This window comes from Artibeus jamaicensis, unplaced genomic scaffold (assembly GCF_021234435.1).
Source record: "Artibeus jamaicensis isolate MK-2021 breed Jamaican fruit bat unplaced genomic scaffold, CSHL_Jam_final contig_252, whole genome shotgun sequence".
Taxonomy (NCBI): domain Eukaryota; kingdom Metazoa; phylum Chordata; class Mammalia; order Chiroptera; family Phyllostomidae; genus Artibeus; species Artibeus jamaicensis.
Genome location: NW_026521538.1, coordinates 1,314,284 through 1,332,352, shown reverse-complemented (window position 1 = coordinate 1,332,352; position 18,069 = coordinate 1,314,284). Strand labels below are relative to the sequence as shown.

The window sequence follows — 18,069 nt, the reverse complement described above, 5'->3', positions numbered from 1 at the left end:
GGTCTACAGCTAAAGAAGTCTCTTCTGCATAGGTAGATAGGATGAGCTCTCTTTTTTAAAGGTCATTTATTTCTAGCCCTGACTGGTGTGGTTCAGTGGATTGAGTGCCAGCCTGTGAAACAAAGTGTCGCTGGTATGATTACCAGTCGGGCCACATGCCTGGGTTGCAGGCCAGGTCCCCAGTAGGGGGTGTGCAAGAGGCAACCACACATCCATGTTCTCTCCCTCTCTTTCACCCTCCCCTCTGTCTAAAAATGAAATAAAAATAAAAAAATAAAATATTTTAAAAATAAAATAAAAGTCACTTATTTTGCATGATAAAATTTATGTATTTTTTATCAGAAAAATTAAAAGTCATCCATAACCTCATCTTTATATATTTAGATATATTTCCTTCTAGATTCTTTTTTAGTAAATGGATTGATCAACACCTTTATAAATATAATTAGCTACATTTATTAATAATAGCTAATTATCAATAATAATTTAATGATATATTAATAATAACAGTGAACAATATTATTGGTTTATCTATGTCTATATATAAACTGTACAGTTATTCAATATATCAATATTTCAGAGTGTTAAATAAACCATGTTGCCCTGCTGCTGAACCCCATGACTAACAGCAAACAAACACTGTCGTTTTCTCAAATTCTGCCTCTTTTGTCCTTCTGTTCCTGACCTTAGGTATCTATTCATTTATTTGGATGACATTTTCTGAGTACCTATAATGTGCCAGATAATGGGGGTCCAATGGGGCCCAGGATGTAGTCTGGGCCCCTGGGAGCTCTCTGTCTCCTAGTGGAGAGAGACAACAGAATGCACCACAGAGTGATGCAAGTTGGAGTAGCAAGGAGTGGAGGAGGGGAAGTGAGAGGGAGAGGAGATAAGCTGGGAAAGCTACCCAGAAAGAGGCTCTCTGACCTGAGTCCTGAGGAAGGGTGAGAGGGAGGGCAGTCCCAGCATAGGGAGCAAAATGTTCAGAGGTGTGGAGGTGTGAACATGGAACAACAAGGCCCATTAATAGGAACTATAAATACAAGGTCTGTGCACAAAAAGTCCAGCCATTGTTAATATAATGAGAATGGTCTGTGTGACATTGATGTAACCTGGCAGCCAAGGAGACTGGACTGGAATGCACGTGAACAATGACAACTTCACTGTACTAGTCAGTGGGAGTGGTAGATGCCAGTGAATGAGATTGTGTACTGTGTGGCTATCACATTCAAAATGACTGCGTGAGTAGAGCAAGGAATCTGCATCAAATATTGTGTTAAGCTTGAACATTCCTCTGTGGAGACTATTTGGATGATTCAGAAGGCTTTAGGGGACAAGGCAATGAGTGCAGTGCAAATAAAAGTGTGGCACCAATGCTTCAAAGATGGTGAAGAGTCTATTAAAAGTGATCCATGTTCTGGAAGGCCTGCAACAAGCAGAACACCTGAGAATGTTGAACATGTACAGGCTGCGATCAACAAAGATGGGTGACTAACAGTATGAGAACTAGAAGCTGATCTGGGGATTCCAAAAGCTACTGTGTCTGAGGTTTTGATGCAGGATCTTGGCATGAAATGTGTGGTGGCAGCACAAGGAACATCGTCCTGCATTTGCTAATGACTTGACTCAAACCACTACCACTGAACAGATTTCCTCAAGAAGGTCATCACTGGAGATGAATTGTGGGTTTGTGGCTATGATCCAGAAACAAAGGCCCAGTCATCCCAATGGAAGTCATCTGGATCTCCAGGCCCTAAGAAGGTGGGCAAAGTCACAGCAAGATCAAGGCTTTGTTAACTGTGGTTTTTGACTGAGAAGCTGGTGCCCACTGTGAGTATGCCCTACCAGGCCAAACAATTAATAAGGAGTACTACTTCAATTTTCTTCATCGATTAAGTGGTGTAATACATCAAAATGGCTGCAGCTATGGGCAACTGGTGATTGGCAGCTTTATCATGACAATGTGCCCTATCATGTATCACGTCTCGTGCAGAGGTTTTTGGTGAAACATCAAATCACCCAGGTGACTCAGGCTCCCTATAGCCCAGATTTGGCACTCTGTGGCTTCTGGCTTTTCTCAAAACTAAAATCACCTTTGAAAGAGAAGAGATTTCAGATTGTCAATGAGATTCAGGATAATATAATGGGGCAGCTGATGGCAATTCCAACAGAGGATTTTACAGAGTGTTTTGAACAGTGGAAGAGACACTATGAGAATTGTGTGAAGTCCCACACAGGTCTTTAAAGGGCACTGAGGTGTCGTTGTCCTATGTACAATGTTTCTTGTATCTTCTTCAATCAATGTCTCTTTTTCATCGTACATGGCTTGGTACTTTCTGGACAGACGTTATATGTTTCAAACACAGAGTGGTTGGTGGGGAGGGAGGAGCAGAGAGAGAAGATGGTGAAGAAGGAGATGGCAGGAAAATAGTACAGGGGTACTTAGTGGTTAAAACCTACTACAAAGATTCATTGAGGGGGGTTAAGCAGGCAAAGGACATGCTGATTTGTGCTTTGGAAAGATTATTCTGGTGCAGAATAGATTGGAGGGATAAAGTCTCTAGGCAGAAAGATCATTTAGGAGGCTGATCCAGGAATACAGAGGAGAAATGATGGGGCTTGAATTAGGACATGAGTCATTGGGGATGGAGAGAAGAGAATGCAATCAAAGCAGCAGAAATCATATGTATTGGACATGGGGACTGGATCCAGATGATGAAGAAGAGGGAGGAAGAGAGGATGACCAAGGCTTTGGCTTAGGCCATTGGGAGGTCAGTGGGTGGTGGTACCCTACACCAAGATGAAGACTATCAGAACTAGTTTATAGATTTTAGTTTTGGAAATGTTGAGTTTTAAATATCTAGCCAGTAGCTGGAAACATGTACCTGGAACTTATGAGAGAAGAACCAAACTGTATAGCACATACAATTATCTGTAGTACATGATTCTTGATAATGATGATATACCACTGTGTAACTGGTTTATGTATTTATTACACTTTGTAGTGTTATGTTTTCTACTTTTAAAAATTGCTGCACAACAGTATGCTATGTTAAGCTAGCAGCAGCCTCATACATCTGTGTTGACCACATCTCTTGATTGCATCATTTCTCTTGTGCTTGATTTGATCTCGTGTTGTTTTATGCAGTAACATGCTGTATAGGTTTGTAGCCTGGGAACAATGGGCTTGAGCATACAGCCTCGGTGTGTGGTGGGCTACACCATCTAGGTCTGTGTAAGTGCACTCGATAAAATTGCTTACCTAAGGACGTATCTTTGCCATTGAACAGCACATGACTGTAATGCAAGTTAGAACCTAATAAAGAGTCCAGAAGCAAATTCAAATGAAGACCTAATATAAGTAAAAATAACATTTTATTTAGAGGGGAAAGATGAATTACTTAATATATAGTGCTGGCAGAACAGACTATCCATCTGGAAAAAAACATGGTTATACTTCTACCCCACATCATATGCAAAAATAAGTGCCAGATGGATTAAAAGTCTAAACATGAAATATACAAATATTAGAAACAAATGTAAGGGACCATTTATAAAATCATAAAGTAAAGAAGACCATCTGAAGCAGAAGATAAAGCCTAGATACCTTAAGGGTCACCACCTAAACATAATAGTCATACATCACCTCTGAAGAATGAACATATTTTTGAATAGCAAAAGATACCATAAAGTGATAAATGGTAGACTAAATACTTAAAATATAGATGACAAAGGACAGATGTTGCCAATGTACCATAGCTCCTACAAACCAATTTTATAAAAGACAATCCAATTAGAATTTGACAAAGCATATCAACAGACACTTCCAGAAAAAAAAAACTGTATAAGTCATCAGCAATATGTAAAGATTCTCAACCTCAAGTCTATTCAAGGAAATACAAATTAGGGCAATTACAAAGTATAGTATTTTGATCTATTAGATTGACAAAAATAAAAAAATACTGGTGAGACCATCAGTATGGGTGTGGAATATTAATTTATACAACCTTTCTGGAAAGTATTCTAATATTATGTATTAAAAAATGTACATCTCCTTTAATCCAGCAATACTGCTTTTTGTAATCTATCCTACAGAAAGAATTACAGCAGTACATGAAGAAAGGCATTTAAGGAAATTTATTGTACCATGGCTTTGTAGGGGTAAAAAGATGACTCTAACCTGAAGGAAAATAAGAACTTAACATGAAATTCCACCAGTAGAGGAGAGTTGGTATATTATGATACTATGGAGTACTGCACAACTTTTTAAAAGAATAAGTTAGATGCACATATACTGATCTAGAGGCATGTCTAGATCAATGGACTGTTTTAGTTCTTAAATGTCCACTTGAGGGATGTGTTTTCTTAAGCAACAGAGGAAACAATTCACATTTCATCTGTTACATAAGGAGTGACCTGTGCAAATGTGAGTTAATTGGCACCATCTTTCTGATTTATCCCTGTGACATGTTTGCATTCCTTACAGGGCGGCCCCTCAAGCAACTGTCCAGTTGATCCATCTCTTCACTGGGCTCAAGATGTTACTGGTTTTATTTATTTTATTTTTATTGTTTAAGGATTCTATTTATTTATTTATAGAGGGCGGGGAAGGGAGGAAGAGAGAGGAACATCATTGATCAGTTGCCTCTCCTATACCCCCAACTGGGGACCTGGACTGCATCCCTGGCATTTGCTCGGACCAGGAATTGAACCAGCAACTGTTCGGTTCACAGGCTGGTGCTCAACCCACTGAGCCACACCAGCCAGGGCAAGATGCTAGTGTTTTTAGATTCTAACAATAAAGGAGTGGTTTCTATTGGATCAACCCTTTCACAGCTAGCACCATGAACTCTGGACAAAACAAACAAGTGCCTAGAGCACTAGAGGGTAACAAAAAGCAGGCATCGGAGGGGAGTGAACAGTGCTGGGTTTCTTCATGTTATAGCTTTTTGCCAGATAGCAGGCCCCAGTTTGTGCCCTGTGAGGTAGCTGAAGTTCAGATGGATCATACACAGTCCTGGACATACGCTGTTTGGAAGGATCAGCGGATACAGTGGCTGGAAAGTGAGGAGAGTCATCATAGACAGGAAAGAGCAAGAGAGCAAACTGTGCCCAAACTTCTTCTGTCTCTCTCTCTTTTAAATTTAGTCAGTGGTCCTAATTACTACGTGAGGACACCTCTGGTTCTATGGAATAGTTGCCAAAGTGATGTTAGTTGGTTTAAGAGATGATTTTAGACAGAACATGGGCATGTACCAGAAGTGGAATATGTATGAAAATGGAAATAACTATTTTCTCTTTTAATTCATTTAAAATAACATGTATTAAGACAACATTTGATGTAAATATTATAACATTGTCTTGTGGGTGTTTATATCATGAACATATAGATATTGTATGTACAACTGTAATACAAAATAGAGGGATAGGGAAAGAGTAAGTGGAAATTTTTATAGTTCTTATATTTTTATGAGAAGCAGTAAAACATTAACTTTAGACTCCAACAAGTTAAGAATATATATTTTAATTCCTAGAGCATTCACTAAAAATTAACTCAAAAAAGGTATAGCTAAATAGCCAATGAATAAGTTAAAATGGAGTCTTACATTAATGCAAGTGGTCAGGAAAAGATGAATAGAGGGGAAAATACTGAGGGTACAAACAGCAAATGGATGGTGAGAAGGTAGGCTTAAATCTGAGCATATTAATGATCACATTAAATGTAAATAGACTAAATGCCCCAATTGAGAGAGAGAGATTGTCGCAATTGATGAAGAGAAAGATCTTACTATGTGCTTATCCACCTTGGAGATATAGGTGAAGTATTAAAATGCAGATAGGCTGAAAGTAAGTGAATGGAAAATTATGCCATGTGAACAGTAAGCATAAGAATAATGCATGTCTGATCAGAGCAAGTAAATGTCAAGACAAAGAGCCCTGGCTGGTGTAGCTTTGTTGGTTGGACATTGTCTCACAAAGCAAAAGTTTACCAGTTTGATTCCAGGTCAAGGCACATACCTTTTAGGTTCAGTCCTGGGTCTGGGCATGTATGCGAGACAACTGATTGATGTTTCTCTCTCACATTAATGTTTCTCTCCTTCTTCTCTCTCCCTCCCCCTCTCCCTAAAAATAAAAAGTTACCATAAATAAAACAATAAAAGTATTTACAGAGCATTTACTGGACTTAAAAGGCTCATTAGAAAGTCATAGCAATCTAAATGTATATATGCCTAGTAATGCCTAATAACAGAGATTCAAAAACACGCTAGAAAAACTGTCAGCATTAAAGGGAGAGTTAGATAATTCTACAGTCACAGCTGGAGATTTGTACATGCATCTCTCAGCAATTGATAGGATTGGACAAAAATTAGTAAAGATCAGAACAGCACCGCTAGTCATCTGAGCTAATCAGCATTATGCCCAACGACTGCAGAAAGCATATTATTTTATTGTCCAATAGATCATAACTGGACCATAAAACAAACCTCCATAAATTAAAATATTTAAAATCATGCCAAATCTACATTCTGATCATAATGGAAATCAGTAACAAGGTATCTCTAAAAAAACCCATAATATTTGAAGATGAACTCATTTTTAAATAAGCCATGGCTCAAGGATGAAATCAAAGTACATTAGAAAATATTATGAACTAAATTATAATGAAAACACAACATACTGAATTTGGGAGATGCAGCTAAAACATCCAGTTAGGGGGAATTTAGAGTTTTCGATGTTTATATTAGAAAAGATGAAATGAATAAAATCAATCACCAAAGTTTAAACCTTAGGGAGCTAGACACGAGCAAAGTGAACCCAAAGTAAGAAGGAAGGAACTAATAAAGAGCTCAAACCAATGAAACAGAGAACAAACAATAGAAAAATTAATAAAACCAAAAGCAGCTTATTTGGAGAGTTCAATAAAATTGACAAACATCTACCTAGACTGAGAGAGAGAGAGAGAGAGAGAGAGAGAGAGAAGACACAAATTGCCAATAATAGAAATAAAAGAGAGGCTGTCATTACAGATCCTACAGATAGTACAAGTATAATAGGAAATATTATGAATAACTTCATAATAATACATTTTAAAAACTTAGATGAAGTGGACAAGTTCTGTGAAAAATGCAATTGACCAATACTAGCACAAGATGAAATACAAAATTTGAATAGCCTGAATATTGATACAATTAATATTGTTAGCAAAACTTTTATGCAAAGAAAAGTTTAGGCCTAGATTGGTTTGATGGTTAGTTCTATCAAATATTTAAGAAAGAAACAAGACCAATGTTTCTCTAATAGAAAATGGAGAAGGAAATACTTTCAAACTTGTTTGATGAGGCCAGATTAAACCTGATACCAAAAACTAATAAAGGCATTACAAAAAAGACAATTATAGACCAATATTTTCCACAAACACAGATGCAAAAATCCTTAACAAAATATTAGTAAATTGGCAATATATAAAAGTGGGGCTTATCCTATACATTTTCAAGTTCCTTTTAACCTTCTGGGAGCTTGTGGTAAATTTATGGGAAAGAACAACAAAGTTAAAGCAACATATCAAGGAAAGAATTTTCTGCACTTGCTGTTTTTTACTGGTGGGCAAAAAAGTTAGGTGATCAGACATAGCTAAAAAAACACCAGACTGGGAGTCAGGACCACAATTTCTAATGCTGATCCTATCCCTAAGTCAATGTATGTTGTCCAAAAGATCATTTTGCCTTTCTTGGCCTTAGTTTCTACATGTGTCCACTGATGACCTGTTAGGGTGTTTTCCAACTTTAACATTCTGAGAGTCAATGAAACTAAGTCCTAAAATTCCTATCACAGCTGACTAGACTTTCTGCTTCAGCACCTCAGAAGGCAGAAGTAGAAAATGTGCAAGATATGCTTTCATGCACGAATGAAGGCACCATCTGCATGCAACTCGAGGTGCCGAGGACTTACTGGTGACTCTCCACTTGCAAGCACCCAGGTGTCCTCAGAAGTACTTTTAATTAACTCCTTGAAGTCGCCCAGTATGCCAATGTACAATGGAGAGGCCCTGGACATTGGGCTCACTCTGAGCTGGGTTTCAATCCCAGTTTGTTACCGGCTGAATAACCATGGAAAATTTATCTAACATCTCTGAATCTCAGTTTTGTCACCCAGGAAGTGATGATGATACCTATGATAAAAACTGAGATGATACCTATGATTCAGAGTCATTGTGAGGATTAGCTAACATAGCATAAGAAAGTTCACAGATAGCAGTTGGCGCTCAGTAAATGTTAGCTTCCCTTCTCATATCAGGAAAGAATTAGGCTTGGCTACATACAGCAGAACATGCATAATTATGGCTCAGACAAGACAGATATGTATTTATTTCTCTTTCATGTAAAAGAATTCAGAGGTGGAAACCTGGAGCTTGTTTGGGGGCTCCATGGTTGGTAGGGAAGTGGACCGCCCATCTTCCTACTCTACAACCTCCAGTGCATGGCTTTTGTTCACACAGTCCCCTCGTAGTCTAAGAGGGCTGTTGAATCTCCAGCCATTTCATTCATGTTCCAGTTAGGAACAGAGGCAGGTGGTGGTGGGAGGGAGGGAGAGAGAGAGAGAAAGAGAGAGAGAGAGAGAGAGAGAGAGAGAGAGAGAGAGAGAGAGAGAGAAGGGTATATTCCAGCAGAGTTAAGCCTCCTATAAAGAACCTTTTTTGATGGCCCAGCCAGTGACGTCCATTCACATCTTAATTGTGAGAGATGCTGGGGAATGGAGTCTTTTGGCTGAGTATATTGGTGTCCCCAGTAAATTGGAATTTTGTTACTCAGAAGCATGGGGACAATAGATATTAGATGTGTAACCAGTAATCTGCAGCATTCCATTTTCTGGTTACTAAGGTTACATGTGGGATGGGGAATTGTGGAACTAGAACAGAATAGCTGGTGTGGCTTCTGAATCACAATGCATGACAAGAGGCAGCTTTTGTGTAACAAATGAATTTAAATAAAAAATTTAGCTTTGACTTTAAAATCAAGTGACCTTGGGTCCAGTGGATTACCTCACTGAAGCCTCAGTTTATCTGTAAAATGGGATGATAATATGCCTACCTCACAGGTTTGATGTAAGGACTCAAGGAACCTGAGTGAGTGGCAGCACTCTGAGCAGAGTTGGCCACACGGTTGATGCCCAATGTTTGTGCCTCTAAACTTGATCCAGGGCCTGGAGATGGGCACTGCCATTGCTCCACATGGTTCTAGGAGGGGGCCTTGGGCTGCGGTAGAATCTTCATGAGCACTGGTCATTTGGGTGAGTAGGGAAGGAGGCCTCACCCTTGCAAGATGGCTAGGCTTCATCTGCAAAGCTACCTGTTCTTGAAAAGCTACAGGTCCCCAAACAGCCTGCTCTGGGTTTTAGTATGATTCCCCACTGGGTTGGGTTGAAACTGTTCTGAGCAGATAGAAAAGGCAGCAGTCTTTCTAAATCCAGGGAGTTTCCAAGGCAAAACCAGACATTTGGAACCCTGGAACTCCTTTCCCTGTGCCACCTGTGATGGCCCACCAGTCCATCCCCTATGGTCCAGTCTTCACCCATTCCATCCCGTCTGTGTGAACACATGGGTTCTCCTTGATCTCCTGATCAAAGTGAAGGAGAGGGCCCTTAGGTGAAGGTTGTAGGTCGTTCGCCAGACTAAGTGTCACCTCCATACCAGTGTCTATCTGTAAAAAAAGAGCAGGTTGAACTTGAAGGTTTAAAAACAAACAGCTAATACTTGTTGAACATCTACCATGTGCTGGCCCTTGTGCTAGGCACCAGAGATGCGCTGGTGAAAGATGCTGATTGTCTTATGGGACACTGACAGGGAGGTGGATGGAGGTGGGGGTGCTGGGGGAACTCTGAGGGAGGGCTCTCTCCTGATGTGCATGTTTCATGAGGGGAAGGTACTCCTGGCAGAGCAGGGGGAACTCACAGGTGACAGAGAGCTATTGTCCTGCTTACCTGCAATGGGAGGTGAAGCAAGCACAGGCCAGTGGTGATTTGTGTGGCCTTTCAGATCACAGCAGGGTCTGCTTCAAGCACTTACCACCTACTGTAGTGGGCAGAAGCATGGACTCTGGAGCCAGACCGTCCGGGTTTAAAACTCAGTTCTGCCACTTACTAGCTGTGTGCCCTTGAGTGAGTTAATTAACTTTGGTGTCTGTAAAATGTGTATGCTATTAGTACCTTCCTAATAGGATAGTCAAGAAAATTAGTTGGATTAAGAACAACCACTATGGCATGATCCTCCATCTGTACCTTTTATCCTAGCAAGTGAGGTCTTCATAACTAGAAAAAAGGGTCTGGTCCCCAGGCCTGAGAGATTATGAAATAACATCTTGAAGGTGTAAAAAGAAGGGATTTCTTCCCCTTCCTCACCCCTCTGTTCCTTAGAAGACATGTGTTCATCTCTCTGGCCTTTCTTGTTCACCAAGCCAACAAGACCGTCGGGCAGTGGCCTGGTCCCGGTTTTCCATCCTGCGTAGCACCCATCCTCGGGCCGTCTGGTGCTGGAGGGATCGAGTGCAGACCCTGCCCTAAGAGCCAGGCACAGGGGCAGAGCAGGGCCTTTCAGAGGGGCAGCCACCCTCCCCTCCACATTCTGCAAAAACCATCCAATGGAGATGCAGAGACAAACGGACGCCACTTCTCCCAAACCCACCTGCTCTGCAAAGAAACTGGGTGGAACTGCCAGTGTCAAGGACAAGTTATGCCATTTCCCTAAAGGAATGTTGGCCTCTGAGTCCCCTTCCTGGCCAAATTCTAGAGGCCAGTCCAGTGGGGCAGTGGGATCGTTCAGGGTTTGCACAGGTGGTCCAGCCCCAGGACCTTATCCACATCCTATAATAGTTCTAACCAGTATTTGCATGGAATGAACAGAAGTGTGCTTTTGGTTCACAGTTGTCTAGACTCTCTTGGGTAGGAAGCAGAAAAGGGCCTTCGCTCCCTAACATCCAGAGGTAGAAGGAGGACCATGCATTTGGACAGTGGGGTGGGGTGTGTGTGATCAGGGGAGATGGCCTCAAAGACATGAATATACCCTCAGTATATTTGTCTATGTTCTGACAAGGAACTCAGACCAGCCAGTCCCACAGGCTGTCAAAGAGAGTGAGAGAGGGTGCGGGAGAGGATAGAGTCTGGAAGACCAGTGTTTGAGCACAGTTCTCCAAATGGGGTACTGTGCACAGCCCTAGTGTTTTCTGAGCTAGAATGCCCTCTCTACACATGAGGAAACAAGATTTTGGAGTTTACAGCTTGCTCAAGGTCCCAAAGTGGGCTTGGAGAGAATTTAGAGGGCTGATGTAAGAATCTGGGGCCCCTGTCTTTCTGTTCAGATCTGTGTCCCTGTCCCAACCACCTTGTTCGCTACCCACTCCATCTCTTCGTCTTCCAGCAGTCCAGGGTCTGCTCTTCCAGGTTGGACTCCCGGATGTTACTGGTGACCTCCGTGACCTATTGTTTTTATATCCAGTCTTATTCTCCCTGACCACCCTGCTGCGATCTACCCTGCTGATAACCTTCTCCTCAAACCCTCCTTCCCTGGCTCCCTGGTTTTTCTGGCCTGCCTCTTACCCACCTCTCTAGTTACCCCATAATCCTTTGCAGACTCTTCTTTTCGTAGTCCCTGAGCATGGCCCTTCCCCATGGCTCTGTCTTTGAGGCCAGGTTCTTGCTCTCTATTCTGTCTTCCTCATTCACTCATGCAGCTTTAATTCCAAGGGTGACATCCCAGACAGGTCATTAAGCCCTGTTTCTCTCTTCCACAATGACACAGTGCCCAGGATATCCTGTGGGTACCTCAAACTCAACATTTCCCAAACTTTAGCTCACCATTTTCCTGACCCAGATGGCTTTTAGTATGTACAACCTATTTTCGATATCTTATATTCCCCTCCTCCAAGCTCAGAATTCTGAGATTGTCAGTGTCTGAAAATTCCAAGCTATCTTACATTTAAGGATTTCCTGGCCATATTTATTCACTTACTCATTCAAATACTTTCTGAGCGTATTCCCTGCGTCACAGTGGCTTCAGGTGCTGGAGGTTCTATGGTGAAAGAGGCAGGCTTGGATCCTGCCTCTGAGGGGCTTAGGGTTGAATGGAGGAAACATAAATTTAAATAAGTGCCCCAAAATATCTATGCAATTTTTACTAAAGAACAATATAGGGCTGTGAAAGTACATGATGGGTATGTGTTTGTGTGTCTAACCTGGTCTGGAGGGCAGAGAAGTCCTGAATGTAAGGTGCAGGTGTAAGGCACAGATGGCAAACACAAGGCCCACGGGCCAAATCCAGCCTTCTACTTTGTTTTATTCAGCCTGGCACCTTGTTTCTGCTCGGTGGCAGTGCCGAGCTCTTGCTTACTGTTAAGCAGTTACATTTGTACAGTCCTAAAATTACATTCTGTCCTTTGAAGGCGACTGTGAGGCTGATGTGGCCTTTCTCCCCCTCCCCCCTAAAAATGAGTTTGACACCCCCGGTGTAAGGTATAGCAGGTGGAAAGCTTATCCCCTCTTTTGGAACTCAGGACTGTGGTAGGCAGAGTAACATGCTCCCCCACCCCAAAGATGTCTATGTCCTAGCTCTTAGAACCTATGCAGATACTATGTTACATGGCAAAAGAGAATTACGGTGGTAGATGATATTACAGTTGGTAGTCAGCTGACCTTAAACTGACTGAGAGACCAGGGGGCTTTTCCTGAACTCTCTGGGCAGAATCAGTGTAATTGCTAGAATCCTTAAAAGTGGAAGAGGGAGGTAGATGAGAATCAGAGAGAGATACAACGACCCAGCAGCAGGGTAAGAGACATGTTAAGTTGTTGGCTTTGAAGGTGATGGAGGCCGAGAGTCACTGTGGGTTGTCTTTAGAAACTGAAAAGGACAAGGAAATGGGTTCTCTTCTAGAGCCTCCAGAAAGGAACCCAACCCTGCTGACCCTTGATTTCAGCCCAGGGCCACTCATGTCGGAACTTCTGAAATGCAGAACAATACGTTAATAAATCTGTGTTCTTTTAAGCCATTTTGTTATGGCAGCAGAAGAAAACGAATTCTCGGTCTCAACCCTGGCATTTCCATTGGTACATCCATTTATTTCCACCTTTGCCTGACTTTACCCTTCCCTCATCTCTGCTCTCTGGATCCATCTTCTTGGACCCTGCACTGCTGAGGATCCCAGAGGACAGTGCTACTCATATCAGTTACAGGAGCAGGCAAAGGAAGAAGGACGAGAAGCTGGCAGGTTAGTACAAGAGTTAAGTGAGAGCTCTATCTCTGGACTTAGACAGGCCTCGTATGAAACCTTGGGAGCATTTTCTCCCGGGAGTCTGAGCAAGGTATGGTATTTGGAGTATTTCACTTGCTTTTTTAGCTCTGACGTGAAGATCATGATGAGGACTACGATCTTCAGACATAAATAAAATGCATCTCACATAAAATGCATCAGACATAAAAAGATAAGTATATTATGCATCTATCATGTGAGATGATCGTTAGTGTTCGTGTGCCACCAGGAGACCAAGTCCAACGAGTTACTGAAGGGTAGTCAAGGGCAACGTCTGGCACCCAGGGCCAGGTGCCAGGGAAGGTGCCTCTTCCCCTTCCTGCCCCCACCCCTTTCCTGCCAGGGCAGCGACTCAGGGAGAAAGCCCCAGGGGATGGGGAGATGGCTTGGCCAGCTGTGCTCATAAACCCCCACCCAGCTCCAGGTCACAGGGGTCGGACAGGCGGCTCAAACTTCTTCCTCCCTCCGCTCTCAACACCTCTCCACTTCGGGCTGCCCTTTGGTGGCCACAAGACCAGGCTGGTTTCGTGAGGAGTGGGCACACGTGGCGTGAAGCCCCCAGCCTTTTGTCTACCCCGAGCGAAGGTGGGACGGGGTTGGGGAGTGGAGGCTGTGCGGGGAGCTGGCTGGCAGGCGGGACGGGGGTTCTCACTTCCCCTCCGCAACGGCTGGGGTGCAGGTGCCGCGGGGCTGAGCCCCGCAGGAGCAGGCGGGGCGGGCCCTGTGGACACGCCCTCGCCGCAAGTCCTCGCAGCCTGCAGGGAGGAAGCGTCAGAGTCGCTGCTAGTCCTGCGCGGAGCCGGCGTCCCCTCAGGCCCGGTGCCCAGGGACGCCGCCCGCCCCCGCTCCGAGCACCAGGCCCCACGCGCAGCGATCCCGGGTGTAAGAGTTGCGCCCCGCGGCATGGCAGCCTCAGGTGCGTAGGCAGGACGCCTGGCCCATCTGGGAGCCTTCCCTCTGGAGCGCCCTTTCCTCTCTCGGGTCGCTCTCTGGACCCCTGCAGCCCTCCGAGCGCCCTCCCGCTCTCAACTCCGTGGGCTTCTTCGCTGAGGAATCTGTTCTCTTTCTGTTCTTTCCCCCAGTTCTCTGTGGCAAAGCTCCCTGACTTCGACTTCCCCACGTTCTCCTTCCCAGCCTGCTGCGCGGTTCTCTGTAGCCCCTGCCTGACCATCCTCTGACCTCGCTTTCTAATCTTTTTCCCTTCTATTACTAGCCCTCGGAGCCTCCAAGGGTCGTTTCTCCTGCTTTTCCAACTCTGTGAACTCTGAGTAGAAAGGAGTCAGGGCCAACTTGTCTGCACTGGCGAAACGCTTCTCAGACCGATAGGGGGCGCTCAGAGAGTCCTACGTTGGCTCTGGGAGATCCAAGGCGACCCTTGGGCCACCTTCCCAAGCCCACTTCCTCGGCTCATCCTGGCTTTGCTTTTCATCTGGAATTTCGATAGGAATGTAGGAACTTCATTCCTTTAGCTTTACTTTTCCTACATCCTTTGCACCACTTTGGGGAATGGGGGAGAGGTGGAGGCTACTGGGTATCTACCTATCAAAAGGTGCCCAGGCTTTTCTGATTAGTCTTTGGATTCCCTTCTTGGTTCATGGGGTGTGAACACTTAGCAGCTCACTCCCTCGCTGAGATCCAGGTCGAATCACATAATGACGATAATAGAGGAAACTGATGAACACTTACTGTGCACGCTGAGGGATAATGTGCACCTTAAATATGGTCTCAGCGGTAACCAGGACATGCCTGGTCTCTGCTCTTCAGGAGTTTATAATCTTAGGAAGGAAAGCATAAATAAGCAAAGAATTAGTAAATGAAAATATTACAGCTGCCATGTTTACAGTTTGCAAGTGTTTTTACCTGTGTTTTCCCTTCCTATCTTAGGACGTTTTAGTAGAGATAACACATGAAAACAGGATGTAAAAGCCTCTGGAAGAATAAATTCTAGCTGGCCGGGAGAAGGTACTGATGGTTTTTGGTGGATGGAGGCAGATGCTGTATTCCCTGACGTCTGGTCTTCTAATGATGCTTTGGAAGCAGGGGTAGAAAAAGCCAGTGGTGACAGTTCTGTTAGATTTGGGGATACAGGCTTCCTCCTTAAGGAGAGTGGAAAAGTAGTTAAACTTAGCCTCATAACACCCCTGGTCAGGCTCTGGAGGCTGGAAGAGGCTGCATTGTGAATGAGGAACCCCTGGTAATAGTAGGTTCATAGTTCACACATTCCATCTGAAAGCTGAAGCAGTTATCTACAGGGGATTCATTCACACAACAAACACTTATTGCATGACCACTGTGTCTAGACCCTGTTCTAGGTGTCAAGTATATATTCAGTAAACAAAACAGACATAAGTGATGTCCCCATGGAGCTTACGGGGTAGTGGGGGAAGGCAGGCAATACACTAAATAAGGAACATAGATATGAGAAGTGCATAGAAAAACAATCGACTGAGGGAGTTGGGATTCATAGGATAATCAATAAAATATAATAAAAATAAAACTCAAAGAAAGAAAAATAAAAAGAAATTAGGAAAAGATAAACAATAGAGAGGGGTGAAGGGGGTTAGGATTATAATTTTAAATGAAGCAGCTAGGTTAGACCTCATGGAGAAAGGGACATATGAGCAAAAACCTGAAGTTTGGTGGGGGGCAACATTTAGGAGAGGAGGGCTCCAGGTAGAAGAAGAGTAAATGGGTGTATGTGGTGTATTAAGGAGGTGTCCAGAATAGGTGGGTGACTGGGGAGAAGTAGGAGATGAGGTGAGTGAAACTTCCACCTGCTTCTGTGGCTGGGAACGTGCTCTGGACAGTTATGTCTAGGAAACAGAAGGCGAGGGGTGGTCAGAGGAGGAGGAGGAAGCCCTTCTTTAGTGTCCTGAGTGCGTCTTTAAGTGGGTGTGGACAAAGGGGCTAGAGGGCTAGATGGTGTGCTCCCATCAGATGGGGACTCCAACCCAGTGGCCAAAGCTGGGGCATGTGGGCTCTGCAGTGGCTTCCGTAGGCATCTCCAACATCCTCTGCGGTGAGATGCCACTCAAGGTGCTGCAAGCGGGAGTTGCGTCTCTGGGGTCCCTGGGGCTCCCTGAGATCTGGAGATACAATGACCCATGGTGGCATGTCACAGTGGTGACAGTATCTCTTGCCAAGATGTTGTGGGCTCTGGAGTCATCCATGCCATTGTGGTCTTCTCCTCCTCATCCATCTCCTCCTCCTCTTCTTCCTCCTTCTTCTTTATTGAGATATAATTCACATACATACAATTCACCCATTCCAAGTGTACAGGTCAGTGGTTTTTAGTATCTTCACACATATGTACAATTATCACTATAGTCAATTTCATAACATTTTCATCACCTTAAAAAAGAAAGGTCATTTTCATCACCTTTGCTTTGGCTATCACCCCCTTATCCCCTCTTCCTCCTCACCCCTAAGTTCTACTCTCTGTCTCCATAGATTTCCCTACTCTGGACTTTCATATAAATGGGATCGTGTAGTATGTGGTCTTTGTGACTGGCTTTCCTCATGTAGCATAATAATTTCAATAATAAGGTTCATCCAAGTTTAACAGCTATCATCATTCTTTTTATGGCTGAATCATGTGGTCTCCTTAAATTCCCATCTACTGAAGGGTAATCATTTGTCTTTTGTTTTTGAAAGGCATATTTGCCTGTTGAAATCAAGGAGAATCTTGGCTCCCTATCATTGAAAGAACTTGAGAAGCGAAATAAAATGGAGTGGAATTAGCCTATCCTGGAATATTCTCTAGGCCTCTGATGGTGTCTCTTGTATTTACACATGAGAGAGAGGAGAAGGAGGCCATTTATGACTTTCCCAAGTGGCCAAGTCTGGTTGGTAAAGACTAGAATGACTTCTTCCATACGTCAGCCTCCTACCCTCGAAGAAAGTTCTCATAAGTATCTCTTATCTCCAGATCCTTCTACCATCCTTGTACTTTCAGGAAAAAGGGTTTGAAAGGACCTTTACTTGTTCATGATCTTAACTTCCATCTGATCCTTGAGGTCCCTCAATATTCCTAACAGAATATTCCAATATTCTCAAAACTTGAAATCTCTGGAAACTCCTCACATGAACTGTTTCCAGATCTCTTCCTATCCTGGTCACCTTTCCTTTGTTGCATTGCTTTTCAGTATGGTGCATATTCAAACACAGGGCCCTTGGACAGATGAATCGTATGCCAGCGTCACCTACAGATGAAAGAAATGGTCTGGGCTGGGTAGCTTGAGAAGCACTTCCTCTGTTCTCTTCTGAGGAGGATTCATTTTTCAAAGGAACCTCTCTCTCAGTCACTATGTTTCTTGCCACCACTGTCACTTTCTATTGCCCAGCCAGCCCCTGCTCTACTGTTACCTTCTCCTTTCTTCTTCCAGAGCCAAACCTCCTATACCCATTCCTTTCTCCTTCTATAGCCAAACCTTCTTCCTTCTAGAGCTGAACCTTCTATACCCATTCCTTTCTCCTTCTATAGCCAAACCTTCCTCCTTCTAGAGCCGAACCTTCTGTACCCATTCCTTTCTCTTTCTAGAGCCACCTTTAAGCTCTACAAAGACCCTTCCTTATTGCTGTCTGGGATTGATGGACTCCTTGTTGGTTCATGTATTTCATTTCTTTTAATACACAAGCATCCAAAAAATGAGAGAATTGATTTGACACATGTGAAACAATGACTTATGGCTGGAGGAAGACAATTATTTTTGAAGAAAGGGGTGTTCCCCTACATAACAGAGAGTTGCTGACAAAGCATTTAGTCCTGTGTCAT

At 43.4% G+C, this 18,069-nt stretch overlaps 1 protein-coding gene across 1 annotated transcript in view; it reads left to right on the top strand.

Annotated features, from left to right (window-relative positions):
- Positions 1-14,002: 14,002 nt before the first annotated feature.
- The window catches only part of PIK3AP1 (phosphoinositide-3-kinase adaptor protein 1), a 94,240-nt gene continuing 90,173 nt past the window's right edge, over positions 14,003-18,069 (top strand). Inside the window, exon 1 of the mRNA XM_037138918.2 lies at positions 14,003-14,211. Within this exon, the coding sequence (XP_036994813.2) occupies positions 14,199-14,211 (13 nt within the window). The 5' untranslated portion in view covers positions 14,003-14,198. The remainder of the gene's footprint in view (positions 14,212-18,069) is intronic.